General features: G+C 55.3%; 1 protein-coding gene across 11 annotated transcripts in view; it reads left to right on the top strand.

Moving 5' to 3' along the window:
- The window catches only part of CNGB1 (cyclic nucleotide gated channel subunit beta 1), a 96,911-nt gene that overhangs the window by 11,999 nt on the left and 72,244 nt on the right, over nt 1-12,668 (top strand). For 5 of the 11 annotated variants that reach the window (XM_055100781.3, XM_055100780.3, XM_055100782.3 and 2 more), the window contains 10 exons: nt 271-343; nt 1,409-1,499; nt 1,601-1,631; nt 1,863-1,908; nt 3,538-3,613; nt 3,924-3,972; nt 4,389-4,566; nt 5,936-6,011; nt 7,107-7,143; nt 9,139-9,832. In XM_055100781.3, the coding sequence (XP_054956756.2) occupies nt 271-343; nt 1,409-1,499; nt 1,601-1,631; nt 1,863-1,908; nt 3,538-3,613; nt 3,924-3,972; nt 4,389-4,566; nt 5,936-6,011; nt 7,107-7,143; nt 9,139-9,164 (683 nt within the window). In that variant the 3' untranslated portion in view covers nt 9,165-9,832. Of the gene's footprint in view, nt 1-270; nt 344-1,408; nt 1,500-1,600; nt 1,632-1,862; nt 1,909-3,537; nt 3,614-3,923; nt 3,973-4,388; nt 4,567-5,935; nt 6,012-7,106; nt 7,144-9,138; nt 9,833-12,668 lie in introns of those variants that run through there. The other 6 variants (XM_055100776.2, XM_055100778.2, XM_055100775.2 and 3 more) reach the window with 2 other exon arrangements.

The raw sequence follows: 12,668 nt of genomic DNA, 5'->3' as shown, positions 1-12,668 counted from the left end.
TGAAGCCCAGGCTGGCATGGCAGGGGGGCCCGCATTCTCCCCTCGGAGCCGCAGAGCCCACGAGGCTGGCGGACCCATTTCACAGATGAGGAAACTGAGACTCAGAGAAGCTAAGGGTGGGCTCCCAGAGACTTCAGTTGAGCTGAGCTGGAGCCTGGCTTTCTGACCCCTGGGGGTCTCTCTCCTCTCCCCTGACTTGATCTCCCCAAGCAGGGTAGAAATGGGCCTGTCTGAGGCCCTAGATCTGAAGGATGAGCGATTCTTTTCCAGAGACCAAGGAGGCTGCCCTTACTTCCACCATATCCCTCCGGGCCCAGGGCGCTGAGATTTCTGAAATGAACAGGTACTGCACCACCCTCCCCTCTCTTCAGGGCCAGCCCGCCTCCCAACTCCCCTCCCAGCTAGGGAGCCCTGGGGATGGGGGTGGGGATGGGCACTGCCCTTAGCTCTGCTGTCATTCTGGGGAAAGCCCTGGGACATCCTGGGAATTGGCTGAAGTGAGCTTCAGGTGGAGGGCGGGCTCTCCCTAAGTAAGCCTGAAGCTCCCAGTTTGTAATTTCTGCTGGAAATCCAGTCATGCATTCATCTCCATTCACCCTATTCATTCATTCCTTCACTCATTCATTCATTAGACTGTTAATTCACTCATTCATTCATTAGACTGTTAGCCCCTTGAGGGCAGGGCAATGTGACCAAAAGAAACAGTGGGTCAGAGCTGCATAGTGAGCGCCCCTGTACAGGGGGCCGGACCTTACTCAGTGCTCGGGTGAGATGCAGGCCCAATGGGGTCAGAGCTTCTGCTTTTCTCAGAAAAGCCAGAAATCCAGGCTTTTGCATGGAATCTCCCAGTTGGCTCAGACATTTCAGACCATGGTGCTTGGGGCCTGAGCAGGGCTGGGGCTGGGCTGGCCTCAGGCAGGGAGGCTGTGACCTTCACATTTAGGCTGCTCAGCCTGTGCCACAGCATTACACCTGCAGCAAACCTTGGCCCTTTGGGAGCACAATGTGTGCTCAGAGCAGGACAGCAGGAGGCAGGAGGAGAGGGAAGTCAGCTGCTCTGTCCTAAGCATCCCATGGGGGGTGGGCTCTGAATGGCACCCGGTCTGCCTGGCCTCATGAAGCATCAGTATCCCCTATTTTTCAGAGAAGGACGTGGAGCTTTTTGGGGAGGTGATGGGTCTGAAGTCTCACAGTGGGGAGACAGTGGTTTAGGATTCAAGCCAAGTTCTTTTGGACACTGGACTGGCCTTGGGCCAGTGGTACATGTAGGTACTTTCCAATAACCACACAACACACATACAGATGACAGTGACACTCAGGGACAGAGACTCACCTAGTGTCTTGGGCCTCGAGGGCCTCATTGAGCTAGGGGAAGTTGAGGGCGGGCTGGTGTCTCTGTCCATCGCAGTCCCAGCCGCAGGGTACTGACCTGGCTCATGAAGGGCGTGGAGAAGGTGATCCCGCAGCCTGTTCACAGCATCACGGAGGACCCGGCTCAGGTACTGCTGGGGCTGGAGGCTGAAGGGGCCAGGTTGGAGAGGGGCTGTGGGGAGGCTGCCCTTGGGCTCCCTGCCCATGTCTGTCTGTCTGTCCCTGGCAGATCCTGGGGCATGGCAGCACTGGGGACACAGGTAAGAACAAGGGGCAGGATGGCTTTTCAGCAGCAGGGCTGAGGGGCTGAGGGGCTGCTGGGATGGGCCCTGCCCCTTGGGAGCCTCTGCCCAGGCTGGATCTTCTCACCTGACTGACCCTGCTTTGAACCTGGGGTTGAGCTGAGCTCTCGGTGCCCACTCCAGGCTGCCCAGGGGGCTGGGGCAGGTCTCCCGCTGCTGACTGCCTTTCTGTATTTTCTGACCCTGCAGGGTGCACAGATGAACCCAATGAGGCCCTTGAGGCCCAAGACACTAGGTGAGTCCCTATCCCTGAGTGTCACTGTTGTCTGTATGTGTGGGTGGGAGGAACAGGTCCTTGGTTTCAGGAGCAGGGTCTGTTACCACCTCAGGGTGTGACCTTGGACATGCCTCCCGTCTCTTCTGGGCCTGTTTCCAGCCATAGAATGGGGACAGTGGACCGTGTGCTGCTCATGGTTTGTGGTGGGATGTCCCTGGGTGTTCCCAGGGATGACTGAGAGGTCCCTGGGTGGGGCCACCCTCTGAGAATAGGGAGGGGCAGGGATGAGCTCCTCACAGGTGGGCTTCATGTAGGTAGGCTCCGTGTGGAGCCTGGAAGTAGGGCTTGGATCACTGTGGGGGACATCAGGGTGCCTGGGCTGGCCTCAGTGTCTGACTTCTCAGAGCTGACTCAGGGAGGGGTGGCTGCCCCATCAGTAAGGGTGGCAGACTGGCAGGGGGACTGTGGCGAAGAGGGTAGCCAGGGAGCTCCGAGAAGGGGCCCTGCTCGGTTTCAACTGCCTCTTCCTTGCTGGCGTTTAGGCCCTGTGTGGCCAGATCCTCCAGGTTTTCAAGAGAAGCTAGAAATCTAGCTTTTTATGTAAAACCCTCAATTTTTAGTCAAGAAGTTTTCAGGACACTGTAGACTTCCAAAGTAAGCTTGAAGCTCCCAGTTTGTAGTTTCTGCTGGAAATCCAGAGACATGCATTCATTTCCATTCACCCCATTCATTCGTTCCTTCACTCATTCATTCATTAGACTGCTGGCTCCTTGAGGGCAGGGGCTTTTGTCCTGGTCGCTACTGAACCCTTGGTGCCCAGCACAGCACCTGCCACAGAGTGAGGACTCAGCACACATGGGACAAATGAATGCATGAATGAACACACGTATAGATAATCACACACTTCATTCACTCATTCATTCATTCATTCATTCCTTCAGCTCTCTCTCTGTGCCTTTTGGTCCTCTACTTCCTTCTGAGACATATGCAGCTGATTCCTGGGACCACTAAAGCAATTTAGGATAAGGGCGCCTAGAGGACTCACCAGCCTTCTTTTGGGCCATACTTGGGGGAACCGGTTGTCCTGGGAACATGGTGCTTCTCTGAAGAGAGTGGGGCTTCCCAGAGGCCAGATGGATTTGGGATCCAATGCTTGATCTTAGGACCAGCCACATAATTTATGGGGCCCAGGGCAAAATGCAAATGCAGGCCCCTTAAAAATTTTTAAAAAATGTTTTCAGACTGTGACAGCAGAGTATGAAACCAAAACCAGGTCCTTCTAAGTCTAAGGCTTTGTGTGATGGCACAGGTCACACTCCTGTACAGCCAGCCAGCCCTGTCTGTTCCAGTACAGGGAGCCCCCAGGGCTGCATTCAGGTCCTCAAGCGGCTCTTGCCTCTCCCCTGCTGCCCCAGGAGGCCATGGCTGTGGTTCCAGAGCCTGGTCCAGCCCTGGCTCAGAAATGGAGGCTGACAGGATTTCCCCACCCGCTTGGGGCCCTTTGAGAGTTTCCAGGACAAGGCCCCCACTGTGCAGAACAGGATTGGAGGGCACGGAATGGCTGGTTGAGGCCTGGCCCCAAGGTGGGCTGTTAGTGCACTGGCCGGTTCCCTCAGGGCGCTCTGCTGATCACTGGCCCCTCTGCAGGCCTGGGCTGCGGCTGCTTCTGTGGCTGGAGCAGAATCTGGACAGAGTGCTTCCTCAGCCCCCCAAATCCTCTGAGGTGAGCCAAGGAAGGGAGAGGCAGGGAGTTGAGTAAATGGGGGGGGCTTCTGGGGCCCCAGGAGGGACTGCCTCCTCCAGCAGGCTGTCCCCACCCACCCCGGAACTCATGAGGGGGCGATGCCCCACTTTGGAGAGTCCTTTATGGGGAGGAGTGACTGTGAGAGGGGACCGGGATTCAGAAGGAGAGACACCCCCCACCCCCATCCCCGGCTCACCCGCTTTAGGCCAGGACACAGCTGGTAGTGGCGGTTGGGGAAGCGCACAGAGCTTGCTATGGCCCATGACCTTGCGCCCTGTTTGTTACCCAGGTCTGGAGAGATGAGCCTGCAGTTGCTACAGGTGCTGCCTCAGACCCAGGTACAGGGAGGGGAGCTCGGGAGGGGGCTGCCTGGGATGGTCACGGGCTGGGCTCAGGGATCAACTGGGCCCTGGAGGATCCCCCAGAGGCCCTTAGCCCCCACCCAGACTAGGACGGGGTTCAGGGCTTGCCAGGAGCAGGCTGTTGGGGGGGACACCAGAATCCCTTCCCCAGTCCAGGCTGGGAAGCCAGTGTCCTGGAACAGACTTGTGGGTCTTGGGTAAGTCTCTTCCCCTCCCTGGGTCTCAGTTCCCTTGTCTGTCTGGTCTGTTTGAGGATAGGGATGGGTGAGGTGGTCCCAAAGGGCTCCCCATTCAGTCCTGTTAGCGACTCGAATCTGGCCCTGTGCCCTTGAGGGGTTGGAGGAAGCCCTCAAGGGATGGCGTCTCTAGCTCCTGCTTTCCCCGCTGCTTAGCGCCTCCAGGACGCCCCCAGGAAATGGGGCCCAAGCTGCAGGCCCGGGAGACCCCCTCCCTGCCCACACCCATCCCCCTGCAGCCCAAGGAGGAACCCAAGGAGGCACCAGCTCCAGAGCCCCAGCCCGGCTCCCAGGTCCAGACCTCCTCCCTGCCACCACCCAGGGACCCTGCCAGGTGAGCCACCCTCAATGCAGCGCCTCCCACCAGGGAGCAGGATGAGCACCTTGTCCCCGCCTAACACCCAACCTCCTGGAAACCTGGAAGAAAATTCAACTGGATGTGTGCAGGCTCCTTCCCAAGGCAGCCACATCAGCTTCGTGCCCTTTCCCGCATTTTCTATGCACGTCCAAGCTTTCAAGCTTTGGGTACTTTTCTTTTCTTCAACACACACCTGACAGGAGCAAACTATACATACTCGTCTGCACTTTGCTTTTTTGTTTGTTTGTTTTTTTGAGACCGAGTCTCGCTCTGTCTCCTAGGCTGGAATGCAGTGGTGCAATCTCTGCTCACTGCAACCTCTGCCTCCCGGGTTCAAGCGATTCTCCTGCCTCAGCCTCCTGAGTAGCTGGGATTACAGGTGCCCGGCTAACTTTTGTATTTTTAGTAGAGACGGGGTTTTGCCATGTTGGCCATGCTAGTCTCAAACTCCTGACCTCAAGCAATCAAGAGAGCCTTGGCCTCTCAAAGTGCCAGGATTATAGGCATGAGCCACCCGGTCCGGCCTGCTGCTGCTTCTTTTTTTTTCTTAACCTGAAAAATGTGTCTTAGAAGTGCTTTTATTCACACAGGTCTTACTGCATTCTTTCTTGAACAGCTGCATTAAATGGATGCACCAGTTTTTATTTAACCACTCAGTGGACATTTACATTTGTTTTCACTCTTTTGCCACAGTCAATAACCTGTGCATGCATCATTGGGTTCACGCACAAGTAAATCTGGAGGATAAATAAGTGGAAATGGAGTTCCTGGGCCAAAGGATACATATATTTAAAATGGGATACAGGCTGGGTGCAGTGGCTCATGCTTGTAATCCTGGTACTTTGGGAAGCCATGGCAACAGGAGTTCGAGACCAGCCTGGGCAATATAGAAAGACTCCATCTCTAAAAAAAAAAAAAAAAAAAAAAAAAGCTGGGCATGATGGCATGTGCCTGTAGTCCCAGCTACTCAGGAGGCTGAGACAGGAGTGAGATATGATCACACCAGCCTGGGCCACCAAGTCAAGAAAGAAAGATGGGAGAAAAAAGAAGGGAAGGAGGGAAGGAAATCGGGACAGGTATTGCCACATTCCATGTGTGAGATGCCCAAAGTGCACTCCCTTCCGAGGATGGGTGGGAGGGTGGGGGGAGCCTGAACAATAGCCAGAGCACCGAGGGAGGGTGGAGAAGGGGGAGAATGGTTCAGGGCTGGAGACCTGGGCTCTGGCTCCTGGCAGGCTCTGCCTTTTGGCAGGCTTGTTTTCTGCCTTGGGAATGAGCTGACTCCAGCCTCAGTTTACCCATGACCCTTCCCACCTGGACACCTCACACTCTCTCCCACCTGCAGGCTGGTGGCGTGGGTCCTGCACAGGCTGGAGATGGCCTTGCCGCAGCCAGTGCTACATGGGAAAATAGGGGAACAGGTCAGTGCTGGGCGCATGGAGTGGTGGCCCTGGTGGTGGTGGGAGGGGTCTTGGGAACTTGGGTAAGGAGGAGGATGGTTGGCCTGTGTCCCTGGGGTGTGAAGGCACAGTAGGAAGAAGGGACCCTGTGGCAGAAGCCCAGCTCCCCCAGCCTTCCTGTCTGCATGGCCCACGTTCATTCCACCCACTCTCTGAGGCATGGTGGCCACAGGGCTGAGACATGCTGGCCCAGCCCCTCCTGCCAGGAGTTCACAGTCAGCGGGGGAGGTGCTTCCATGGGGGAGCAGAGAGGATATGGGGCACAGAAGTGGAGCCTCCTGGGAGCATCAAGAAGGGCTTCCCAGTGGAGGTGGCCTCCAAGCATGTGCAAAGGTCCAGAAATGAGAGATACCTAGATTCTGGGAAGAAGTAAGGCTCACAGGAGCCGGCAGCCCTATGTGCATTCCTGATAGCCTAGGGCTCCAACATGAGTGCCCAGGGGGAGCACTCATGAGCTCTGTCACCCCTTCTTTTCCTTCCTCAAGAATCAGGAACCTGGCCCTTTTTTCTTGGGTGCAATTGGACGTCTTTATAGAAGCACCTGGAACTGGGAGGTGGGAGGCCTAATCTCCCTCCTGGCTGTGTGGCCTCAGCTCTGGCCCTCTCAGAACCGCAGTTGTCCCAGCTGACCAATGGTCAGTTGTTTACAGAACTCTTTACCTGCATTCTCATACCCAGGGCTGTGAGAATGGAGGTAAAGAGTTCTGTAAACAAAGCTGTCTAGGCCCCAGAGAGAGGAAGGCCTGGCCAGGTCCTGGGCCTTTGTGTCACTCAAGAGCTCGGCCTGGCTCCTCTGAGCAGGTGCTGCTGCTGTGGCTGTCTGGGGTCACCCCCACCTTGCTTCACTTGAGCCAAGGCTCGAGCTCTCAAAGCCCCCTCCCCCCACCTCAAATCCTTCATTGGCCCTGGGCACAGCAGGGACTCTCTTCTCCATCCCATGGGACAACTAAGGCCCGGAGAGGTGGGTCAAGGTCACGTTCTAGAAGGTGTGGCTGAAACGGGGAGGCTGGTGAAGAGGCCATGGCAGGATTTTCCCTTTTTTCTCTCTCCATGCAGGAGCCTGACTCCCCTGGGATATGTGATGTGCAGACCAGTAAGTGACACATTACTGGGTCCCCATGTACATATTAGGAAGGGTTGCTTGGTGTCCTTGGGTCTGACTGTTTGTGGGCAGGGAGGCTGTCCCTGGCCAGACCTGGACTCACACAGGGGGCAGTTAGGGTCTCCTGGGCTGGAGCTGAGAGAGCCCCATGCTCTGCAGGCCCTACCTCTGTTCAGCCAGGTAGCCAGGTAGCCAGGTAGCCAGAGCCTGGCCCAGAGCCAGATGGTGGCTGGAGGCCCCCGGAGCCTGGCGTCCAGATTCTATCCAGGGAAAACAGTCCCAGGGCTAAGTCAGATGAGCTCTCCTTCCTGCTGGTAATGCCCAGAGAGCTTCCCCCATCCCCTGGCAAATGGGTTTGGCCAAGCTGAAGGGAGAGGGGTGGGGTCTCACTGGGAGAACCAGGCTCCACAGCCTCCAGCTCCCTTGAGCTGGAGGGGGTCCCTGTCACCTGCAGCTGGGTTGGGGAGGCATATGATGCCCTTTATCCCAGCCCTAAGCCAGGAATCGGGGACAGAGGACTGAGACCAGGAAGGGGCTGGAGGCAGGATCTGTTCTTTCTTCACTTCATGGCCTCTAGAGAGGCATGCGGTGGACAGGCATTCATTCATTCATTCATTCATTCATTCATTCAATACATAGTTAAGGACAGCCTACTATGTGCCAGGCCTGTGATGGGTTCTAGTTGTGAGCAGAGTTCAGGGTCTGTGGGTGGTGGCGTCCCCTGTTCCATCCTGAACACAAGCCCTCCAACCACAGGCCTCAGGCTGTCCCAGGGCTCTGAGCTCTGCCCTGTGTCTGCAAGGCTGTGTCCAGCCCCAGCCCCGCTAGTCTGATGGTGGTCTCCATGAGTGCCCTGAAGCCGGGGGTGGCCGCCGTGGCCTGGAGCACACACAGCCCAGCGGACTGTGGAGCTCAGGTCTGATGGAGAGGCGTGGGGGGCGTTAGGGTTGATGGTAATCATGGCGATGACATGAGGAGGAGGAGAGCTGGCCTGTCTCAGAGCAGGGCATAAGCAGTCTCTCATGGAAGCTCGTGGCCAACCTGGGGCAGCAGAGCAGAGACCCTCATGGCTGTTGGGGCAGGCAGTGGGCAGAGCTCAGAGAACCAAAAGCACCTGCCCAGGGTCACAGAGCAAATCGAGTCCACCTGGCCTGGCAGCCGCCGCTTAAAGGAACTAAAAATGTTTCCTTGGGGCAGAGAGCCTTCAGAGGGTCTGCATCTGAGGATGGAGCATCAGAACCCTCTGGAAGGAGGCAGGATTCCCCGCCAGCTGTGGCCAGGGCCTCCCTGCAATGCCTGGAGCATATGGGTTATGGGTGGACGCTGGGTGGCCATGGGGGCAGGCTCAAGGGGACAGGGAGAGGAGCTGGCTTGGTTTCATTTTCTAGGGCTGCCGTAACAGATGTGCGCACACTGGGCAGCTTAGAACAACAGACACTGATTCTCCCACAGTTCAGGAGCCAGAAGTCCAGGGTCAAGGCTTTGGCAGGGTCGGCTCCTCCTGGGGCTCTGAGCGAGACATGCCCATGCTGCTCTCCTTGCTCCTGGTGGCCACTTGCGGTCCTTGGCAAACCTTGGCTTCTGGCTGTCCTCCAGTGCCCGCCTCCGTCTCTACACGGCCTTTACCTCTGTGTCTGTGTGTGTCAAGCCTCCCTCTCCGTTCTTTAAAAAGGACATCAGTCACTGGATTTAGGGCCCACCCTAAATCCGGGATGATCTCACTTTGAGATCCTTAACTTAATCACACCTGCAAAGAAGCTATTTCCAAATAAGGTCACATTCACAAGTAATGGGGTTAGGACTTGCAATTATCTTTTTGGGAGACACCATTCCACTCACGTCCCATGTCATGGGGAGACTCTGAGAGGCTGGGGGATATGTGTCCCTTACCTTCCCCATTCATTCACTCATCCACTCACTCACTCACTCACTCATTCCCTCCGCCTGTCCACCCAGCCACCCACCCTATCTTCTCCTTTGTTTCAGGGGTGATGGGAGCTGGAGGTCTCTGAAATAAGGGAGAAGGGAATCTGGGAGAGCTCAGATGGACACATGGATGGAAGGAAAGAAGGATGCCCTGAAGAGAAGACCTTCCCGGGGGAGGTGGCCACTGACACCCCACCCTATTTGAACAGCGAACCCCTCCCTCTCCACACACTCCCAGGCAGGACAAGGGGAGTCAGAGTCACCTGCACCAGCCCCAGAGCCTCCCAGACCAGAACAAGGGGAAGGCCAGCCATGGGCAGCCTGCAAGATTTAGGCTAGACAGCAGGACTTACCCCCAGAGGGCTGTGGAAAAGGCCCATAGCCGGGCATGGTGGCTCACGCCTGTAATCCCAGCACTTTGGGAGGCTGAGGCAGGAGGATTGCTTGAGCCCCGAAGTTCGAGACCACCGTGGGCAACACAGTGAGACCCTGTCTCTAAAAAACCTTTTTTAAATTAATAAATTAAAAAGCCCCATGGATGGAGGACTCAGTATTGAGCATCTCTTTGAGAGGATGCGTGCACAGCCCCCAGTGTGGTACCTGGCACCGTCAGCACCTCGACAGGATACAGTTTTTCCCAGAAGAGGGTCTCCCTAGGCCTGGCCACACTCTCTCCTTCCAAGGCTTGGGGACACCAATGAGAAGCAACAAATGTTTTCATTAACATTAAAAGAGTGTAAATGAGCACATCAAACCTGTGATTGCATTGATATTATTGCTTAGGATAAAGCTAAAAGAAGGGTTTAGGTTTTAAAAGTGGGTGGACTGAATAGCCCTGGGCTTGGGGTGTTGGGTTGCAGGAGGAGAGGAATTAGCCAGGGGTCCTGAGCTGGGGGTCCTGGCTCCCAGCTGGCCCACACGTGTCTTTGTTTGGGCCATGGAGTGATTTTAAAAATTAGAATTGATTGCCAACATTTAAATATCAGGTAGCTTTACATGAAAAAATCTGGCTTCTCTTGAAAACTGGGTGGACTTGGCTGTCATGGGCCCACACTGTGCTTGTGAGGACAGTCTGGGCAGCTGCTGGCACCTGAAGGCAGGTGGCACCTGCCCCTTCATTTGTTCACATCATCACCCTGGCTGGGCAGGCCTTTGGATTTGAGATCCCTGAGGTCTCAAACTGGTGATGAGGTGGGGCAATCCCAGTAGAGGGAATAAAGTGTGGCATACAGGAGAGTGGTGGGACTTCAGCTAATCTGGAGCCCAGCATCCTTAATGCAGAAGATAAAACTAGAGAAGTTGGGGCCTGACTTTAGGAAACTAAGCTGTAGGCAATGGGGAGCCATTGAAGGTGATTGAGCAGGGGAGTGACTTCAGAAAGATGACTCTGAGGCTGAGCAAGCTTTGGAGACAGGGAAAGCAATCAAAGCAGGGACACTTCCAAAGCACCTGGGGCCAACTATGAAAAATGTCCTACCCCAGACTTTCTGATTCAAGAGTACCGGGAGCTGGGAATTTGGTTCTGTGTTGTTTTTTTCTTTCTTTCTTTCTTTTTTCTTTGATGACCAAGCAATGGTTATGGAAGAATCTGCTTTATTGAGAAGCACCTGCTTTCTCAGATGATTCTGATGACGGGGTAGAGGCTGGGACCATACTTTGAGAAACATCCAGTGAGAGGTTAGTGCTTCGCGGCCAGGTAGGAGGAGATGTGAGCCTGAGCCAGGGAGAGGCAGAGGAAGGAGGTATCATGACCCAGGCCTGCCAGAAAGGATGGAGGTTTAGAGTTAGGGCTCAGGCTTTGACAGAGACCCAGGGGTCCAGGTGGGGACCTTAGCCTAGAATTCATGTGCCCTGGCTCCTGCCTGCTGATCCTGGAAGCAGGGGCTCCTTCCTACATGAGGCTGTTGACTTTCTTTTTTTTTTTTTTTTTTTTTTTTTTTTTTTTTTTTTTTAAGATTGAGCCTTGCTCTATCACCAGGCTGGAGTGCAGTGGTGTGATCTCGGCTCACTGCAACCTCTACTTCCCGGGTTCAAGCAATTCTCCTGCCTCAGCCTCCCTAGTAGCTAGGACTGCAAGTGTGCACCACCATGCCCAGCTAATTTTTGTATTTTTAGTAGAGAAGGGTTTTCACCATGTTGGCCAGGATGGTCTCGATCTCTTGACCTCATGATCTGCCCACCTCGGCCTCCCAAAGTGCTGGGATTACAGGTGTGAGCCACTGCGTCCGACCGAGGCTGTTGACTTTCACTGGCCAGGGTCAGAACCTCATTTGATGGCCCTGAGGGCAGAGAGGCCACTGACCAGCAGGTGGTGTGCCAGGGTGGAGTGGCAGTTTCTATGGGAACTGGGGCACTCATAGCTCCTGAGCACCTGGGTAGGGCCACAAAGAAGCTGGGCGAGCTATGAATCAGACACCTGTAGAGAGGGGCAGTTGGAGCTCCAGGGGTGGGCCAGGGGCTCCTGCACCACGCCTCCTGGGGGCCTGCCCTGGGGGCTGTGTGGCAGCATACCCAATCCCTCCCCTTCCAGGTTGGTGATCTTGGGCACCGTCCTCCTCTCAGTGCTGCAGAATCTTTAGCTGTAAAATGGAAACAGTATAGGACACATCTTGCAGGCCTGCTGTGGAGATGGAAAGAGGAAATGAGGCCGGGCATGGTGGCTCATGCCTGTCATCCCAGCACTTTGGGAGGCCAAGGTGGGTGGATTGCCTGAGGTCAGGAGTTTGAGACCAGCCTGGCCAATGCGGTGAAACCCCATCTCTACTAAAAATACAAACATTAACCGGGTGTAGTGGTGCATGCCTGTAATCCCAGCCACTCGGCAAGCTGAGGCACGAGAATTGCTTGAATGGGAGGCGGAGGTTGCAGTGAGCCGAGATCATACCATTGCACTCGAGCCTGGGTGTCACAGTGAGACTCTGTCTCAAAAAAAAAAAAAAAAAAAAAAAAGGAAATGCTTGTAAAACACCCACGCACTAAATAGGACCTAAAAAGAAAATGTTAATGGAAAGGAAAGGAAAGGAAGTGTGGAAGCAAGGACAGCATCAATTCTTAAGGACAGCACCCCATAAGGAGTGGCCGCTGATGCCAGTGAGGCGCTCGTGGGGCACATTTATCACCTGGGATAGTGCACTGGGAAAACGGGAGTCAGGGGACCTGGCTCTGCCTCCACCTTCCTGTGTGGCCTGGGACAAGACACTCAGCCTCTCTGAGCTGGCTCTCTTTAAAAGGGGGAAAGTACTGTTTCTGCCCTTTGGGGCTGCTGTGAAAGCTCACGTGCTGTCAGGCAAGATGTTCTGTTCCCTGGATGTCCCCTGCTATGCCTAGGCAGGAACTGGCATCCCAAGGGGCTGCTTAGAGTGGAGACACTGCACTATTGCTGGACAGCAGCATAGACTGACACAGACAAAGCGTCCCACCACCGGATTCAGGGTCACACTTGGAGGAGCCTCCCTGGCCAAACCCCAGGGGCGTTTGCAGGGCCAGAGGAGCCGGAGCAACCATGGAAACAGCTAGTTCAGGATGCGGTTGGGGCTTCCCTAGAGGGCAGGCAGCACCTCATCTGTGAAACAGGGATAATATCTGTACCT

The sequence above is a fragment of the Pan paniscus genome, chromosome 18 (genome assembly GCF_029289425.2).
Source record: "Pan paniscus chromosome 18, NHGRI_mPanPan1-v2.0_pri, whole genome shotgun sequence".
Taxonomy (NCBI): Eukaryota; Metazoa; Chordata; class Mammalia; order Primates; family Hominidae; genus Pan; species Pan paniscus.
This window is presented reverse-complemented; position numbering and strand designations above follow the sequence as displayed.